The 6,717-nt window shown below is 39.4% G+C and overlaps 1 protein-coding gene across 1 annotated transcript in view; it reads left to right on the top strand.

Moving 5' to 3' along the window:
- Nucleotides 1-887: 887 nt before the first annotated feature.
- The window catches only part of LOC104542733 (glycine receptor subunit beta-like), a gene marked incomplete at both ends in the record, with an annotated part of 8,025 nt that continues 2,195 nt past the window's right edge, over nt 888-6,717 (top strand). Inside the window, one exon of the mRNA XM_010187139.1 lies at nt 888-955. Within this exon, the coding sequence (XP_010185441.1) occupies nt 888-955 (68 nt within the window). The remainder of the gene's footprint in view (nt 956-6,717) is intronic.

Here is a 6,717-nt window from a genome sequence, read left to right as displayed (position 1 = left end):
ATGCGTCTAGTGTGCATACTGACACTCTCGACGTATAGGTGCTAAATAAAACTAGTGGACCATAATTAGTTCTCACAACCATCAGGCCACTTCTCCCTGCTTCGTGATAACTCTGCTAACACCAGATTCAGTGACTGCCCATCGGTTCCCGCAGGGTGACAGAGGGCAGATGTAGCAGCTGTCACACCATCCGACTTCAACCGCAGGAATCTGGCTGTGGAAAAAAGGGAAAAATCCAGTCCCTCTTCATATCTTCACAGCTGCTGGCTTCTAGAAATTTTTCTTGGCATGTTGTTAACTATTGTAAAATGGAGCAGCTTTCTGTTGCATCAAGGCTAGGGAGCTGTGAAAGCTGCATGCAACAATTTTTGCCTGCCTGTATTCATACTTCAGAGTTATGATAAGAATCCTCTTACGATATAAGTAATTGAGTCATTATAATTCATAAATAGGCAATTTGGGATGATTGATCATCATTATGACCTTGACAGTTCAAACTGTCCACCGCTGGAAATGGGAATTATCTCTATTTCACTGCGTGCAAAAGCAATACTGGATTGTGCATTCTGTGATAACAGAAAGGCACGGAATTTGAATATTATTCAAATTTATGACCTGTGCAGTGCTTTAAGCTTAACATTCTGGACTAAGGATTTTTTTTTTCTGTTTTCTTATCACTAGGTTTTATGATTTCTAATGGCTTTCAATGGAAATAGATTAAACCACAGCTTTTGAAAACTGTCTATGTATTAACTTGAAAAGATTGAGTTGTATGACCGTAGAAAAAAACAATTCACTTTGTGAAACCAGTGTAAAGGAACTTTAAATGAAGGATAATGTACCTTTACTGGGCTGTGCAGTTCACTAGAAATCTTTTTTTTTTTCAGGAATTCCAGTTGATGTTGCAGTCAACATCTTCATTAACAGCTTTGGGTCAATTCAAGAGACGACTATGGTAAGACTGAAATTAAATTACTATAGCACACATGGAAATTCTCATATTAAATTAAATTTCAGGCTGAGGATTATGAACTATAAAGTAGAAATAATGGTTATGATTGTAGACACTGAGAATTGAGTTACAAGGGATAGTGATAGCCTGACTGTGCTTTATCATAAACCTATTAATCTGTTTCACTCTTTATTTGTCCACACATTGTCACAGCTTTCAGAATCTGAGGTACATGAAAGCAAATCCGTGTTTGCTAAGATGCAAGAAATACACTTCTTTCCATAAGTTATTAAGTTCAGGGGAAGAATTAATCTGATAGTGTGAATTAAGTAATCTTCCTGAGCATTAATATGTAGGTTGCTTGGTGTGTTACTAAAGAAAATACTACAACAGTACACGAGAGAAGAAGAACATCCATGCATGAGGCTGAATGATACAGGTTCTCTGTTTTGTGTAGACCTGGGGTTAGGAGTAAATTGTGGACGAACAGAAAGAGAAGTAGTAAAGGACATAATTTCTTGCCAGTATATGGGAAGCCACAGCCAGGGCATGCACTCATTGTGGGAGTTCTGAGACGCCCCGATCATCTCATTTCTAAACAACGTTGGTGTTCTGCTGCATCCAGAGCACTGAGGCAGTTCCCAAAACCAGGCTGCTCTTTTTAGTGCTGTGGCTAAGGTAGAATCCCTACTCGTAATGGCACAGAAGCAAAAACCCATAATATGGCTAATAAATAATAAAACACCTCCTGTTGTCAGTGGAAGTAAGTACCCACTGAAATGCAGCACCAGCTCACATCATACCCTAATGACATTTCAGGAGGACTGCAGAGCCACTCGAAGTTAAACATTTGTGATGGCTGAAACAGCTTTTGAACAGCTTGGCCAGACATTTCTGTTTCTTTAACTAGAAGTGAATAAAGATTTAGATTTGATTGCAAATGATAGTGAGTCAACTAATGGCATTAGTGGGAAGTGATATTAAAACAAAGAATGTGAGCATGCCGAAGATACCTCGAGATTTATTTCCTGAAAACAAAAAGAGGACTGAAGTTTAAAGAGGGGCAGCAAGGAAGAGCAGGAAAGTAGGAGTGAGATAAGTGTCTAAGATGGCAGGTATATTAGGCCAGATGGCCCTTTCAAGTTTCTGAAATTTATTGCATGCTTTAAAAAGTTACTTTTATAGAGGCTTTTTAACAATTCACCCAGATCCAAATAGTAACAAAACATTAATGTAAGGGGTGTGCTTCCCTCCTCCCCCAAAATTAAATATGCTCCCAACAGCAATGTATGTATATGCCTGAATTCCTGATATGTTCACTCACAAATTTACAAGGATGTTCTGTAAGATAAGCCATGCTCTCCTCAGTATTTCAGAACTTCAGGCATCATGCTGACTTTATGTTTTTATTTAGATTTCTGATCCCAGCTGATCACCATGATTGTTAAGCATGTTTATGGGAATTTTGGATTACTTCTTGGTTGCCTTAATGTATCACAGGCAGCACTGACAAAAGAAATGGTCAACGTGTTCTTCTATGTATCACTTGGGAAACTCTTCCTGCTGCAGTGGGCATTGGGTCCTGTGGACATTTGGGAACCACTGTTCTCCTGCGCATAGACTGGTACTTCTCTTCAGATGGTCTGCACCAGAGAGTAGAAGCAAGTCCCTTAGACTAGGAAAAGCCAGAATCACAGGAAAAGTGTTTCTTGGAGCTGAGGCATCAACTGCCTGAAGGGCCAGAGGGGCCTTTTGCATCCAGAAAGGAGAGACATTTCCAGGAGGTAACAGAAATGCTGAAAAAGGTTCCCCAGTGTTGGAGAAGAGAGTGACTGTCTGCATCTCTGCTGTCTCAGGCATTTTTGTGAATCATGATGAATATTGATTTCCTGAATGTCTCTAAAGGTACCAGAAGATCCTAAACTGGTTGTAGTGATATCATTACTGATACCAAAATCTGTGACATAATAAATTTCTAAGTATTTCAGTTGATGAAGTACTGTGGTGATTCTTGGCTCTGTAGCCACTTCATAATTTTCACAAAATCTATGCAGGGTTAACACATCCTGTTTTAGCCATGCTAAAGGGATGATTCCTTCTTTTTCATGATGGAAGGAAAAACAGCCATGGGTACCAGATGAGTGGAAGTGAGGTGGTGGTAGAAGGCTTGACAAACATGTAGAGTGCCAGTGAGAAAAAGCCATTCAGCATGCTGATCTCCTTTAGTTCAGATGATGTTAAAAGAGATGCCAAAATACCCTCAAGATATCCTGTATCCCACCCTTAGATCCCTCTCTGAAGTAGCCAACTCTGGGCTTAATGTCTGGAACTTCTAACTAGTCAACAGGCTCCCACAGTGTCCCTCGCCTTGACATCGTGGGGGCTGGTTCTGATGGTTCCTCTTTTTTTTTCAGGAAATCCACAGAGTTATTTTCAATTATTTTTTGTGTGCAGTCCTTCTGGTCCTGGGACGATTGCATTCTTAGCTATGCAGTTGGCTCATCCTCAACAAAAGGGAGTAGAGATTCCCTCCCGCTGAGGTAGAGTCTACTTAGTTTTAAGAGAGAGGGGAAATTCTTTATAGAAAAGCATCGACAGGTTTGAAATAATACTGGTTTGAAGCAAGATAGGACCCATAGCGTAAACCCTATGCCCAGAAGCCTGTATTGCTCGATACAGGCCCTTGTGAATTAACTGAAAGGTAAGTGTTTTTTCTGTGTCCAGAAAGGTAGTGTTTGTGTTGTGTTGGTGAGTACTTGAGGGAATTGCAGTGTTTTCACACATATATCAAGCAAGTTACCTAGAAAAACTAAACAAAAAAACAGTCAACTACAGAGTGAGTAAGAATTTATACAGCTGAAGTGGAGAAGAGCTTATACCAGAGCTGCTGCCTTCCAGTAAACTCCCTTTATCTTGAGCCCTGTAACTGGTTTCCTTCCAGCTCATTAGACTGCTTGTCTAATGAGGATCCCCACACTAACTCTATTTGATTTTGCAGATGTTTTTTTAGATGACAGATCTGTGAGATAATGTGGTGATTATGTCACATTTAGAAACTGTTACAGACTAAGTGACCAGCCAAGGATTCCTCGGGATAGATCCTTTCTGCTATAAATACCCATAGGGCTATATTATCTTCCTGTGCTGATGATCTGACTCTGTACTGAGTCTGTATTCAAGGTTTGTACTTGCACTGTAACCTATCTTCACTGACTCAGATGGCAAAACACCATTTCCTTCCTTTCGTTTACTTTAAAGCCTTGCAGAAAAGTCTTTTTAATAATTAATGTATATAAAGGAAAATTTGGCTTCCTTATTTTAATCTTAAAAATGCCGTTTTCTGCTTTATTAAAAAGCAGCGCTAGTATGCTTCCTTTGTTCCTTATGATTGCAGTTCATGTAGAAAAAGCCTTTCATGGTCTATGTGCTCCAGTTTGCAGAGAGATGCACTGGCTCTGCCTGGTTTCTGGCCTGAGGATGTATTCTGGCCACGTGCCCGCTGTTTAATAGGTTGCATTTGAAATAGTTCCTAGAATGCCTCCCCTTTCAACCTCCCTGCAAACAACTTGCCTTCTGCTGCAGTTCTGTGGGAAAACAAAGCCCTGTAGGTTACTTCCCTGATTCTTTTTACCTACCAGGTCCTCCTATCTTTAATGCTGATGAGTATCTCTTCCCCCCTGCCCTCTAGTTTTGGGCTTTTTAATTGCTATTTGCCTCACCTTTATTACAAGATGCCAATCATCCTGCAATATTCAAAGAGTGTTTCTAAAATGTATAGGAGGAAAAGCGTGTGCTTCATGCACACCACTTCCTCAGCCCCTATTGAGCGTAACTGTAGTCCTCATACTGAACCTTAAAATTGATTGCCTGAATTTGAGAGGACTGGTTGCAGACTTACTTGAAAATAGATTTATACCAGATCATGGTCTACAGTGCTGCCAGATGCTGTAACGGTTCATATTATTCTAAGAAGAAGCCCTTCTGCACATCACTGCCTGGCTGGCCACAGTTTTGTATCCTGACATCTCTTTGCTTCCTTCCATATTTTCTATATTGCCTGAAGTACACGCTGGCCTTCCTCTCCAAGTACACCCTGTCACAAGTTCCTGGTCATTTAGATAGGTCTGAACCTGTCTATTCTAGGTTAATACCAATTTTCTTTCATTTACTTTAATGGGAACAGAATCAAGTTCTTGAAATGTCACAACATTCCATTATTTGGTTTATTTACATGCATTTGTAATAGAGCAAGAAAGGAAATTAAACAGCATCCACTTGATCTTACTTCCAATTCTTATTTTGTAATTGCATTCTGCTTTTCAGTGATGCAAACATCTCCTTCATCTGAAGGGGTAAGCTGAAGGCAAGCATTGGACAGTGCTTATCATTTGCCTATGGCTTTGAGAAGGCATTTTATTTTGTTAAAATTAGGGTAATGCACTTGTTTATGAGGAAATTAATTTTGGTGTAATGAATAGTGTAGTGCTTGTGAGCACGAACGGTATGCAGTAATTATCTCATATGGTTTAAAGTAATTGTTTTCGCTGAGACAAGGAGTGCATGTGAAATGGGAGCTTCAGCAAGAAGCAAGTAAAGTAAATTTTCAATTATATACTTATAATTGAAAAGATGCTTTCTGAGATAGCGACCTGAATTCTCTCCTGTTCTGAAGCTTCTCTGTGAGAGCCTTCCAGTGCAAAGTCGTTTCATATCAACTATTACTTTATACTTCTTCTTTACTTGACAAGATAATATAGGTCTTTGTATAAATAAGAGTCAAACTACATTTATTTTTTTAAAAACAGACTGCCAACAAGTAACGTGTCTCTCAGAACTATGCATATTAATAAATATCGCCTCAGTTCTTTCTACTTAGTTTTAAAGCTTTGCTCTTCCTTCTGATGCAGTAAGGAAAAGTACTACACAGTACAGTGTAATAAAGAAATACCTGGGCTGATCTGGCTGGTGGACTGGACATGGGAAAGTGGGCACCCTATTCCAATTAACGGGGTAAATCAGCAGATAAATTATTCTGCATGAGGTCTTAGCCAAGAGAACTCCTTCCTGTTGGAGTTAGCATGACTGTCTCAACAGGGCACTTGCTTTGAGTATTTCTTAATGGTTACATTATGGTAGGTAAAGTGGAAGAGAATTCACGTTATACCAACAGACAATGTGTAAAAGGGCATTAACAGGTAAAATAAATAAACTTTATAAAATTAATTTGTTATGCAGAATACCTTGACAAACCAAAAATATGTTGAGAACCTTCACCCACAGCTTTCTAGCATTTTGTTAATAATTGTAAAGCAGCAGCAGTGTTTTCACTGCTCTAAAAGACACAGCCCTTATCTCAGGATGCTTTGTACCTCATAGACAACTGTGAAAAAACAAAACACACCATCTTAGGAAGACTGGAGTTAGAACTTACCTTAAATATAGAATTTGTGTATATTTGTTTGGTTATTTTACTTTATCTCAACAGTCCCTTTAGACTTTTTCTTTATATGATCTGCCTAGTTTACGTTTACATAAGAAAGAGGCACTGACTTAAATGTAAATGTACAAAGCGGAAAGACTTAGAGGTAAGGCTGAAAAATCCCAGCTGACATACTGGGTCAGATTTTTCCTTTGGATGCACACAGCTTCCACCGAGGACAGAGCCCGTGCGGGTATCGTTTTGCCCTGAGACACATGCTACTCCAGTTCCTAAAGGCAAAATGAGGTTCTTGTTGAGCATGGCTCTACTACTGTCCATCCTTGAG

Source organism: Mesitornis unicolor, unplaced genomic scaffold, assembly GCF_000695765.1.
Source record: "Mesitornis unicolor isolate BGI_N332 unplaced genomic scaffold, ASM69576v1 scaffold48316, whole genome shotgun sequence".
Classification (NCBI taxonomy): Eukaryota; Metazoa; Chordata; class Aves; order Mesitornithiformes; family Mesitornithidae; genus Mesitornis; species Mesitornis unicolor.
This window is presented reverse-complemented; position numbering and strand designations above follow the sequence as displayed.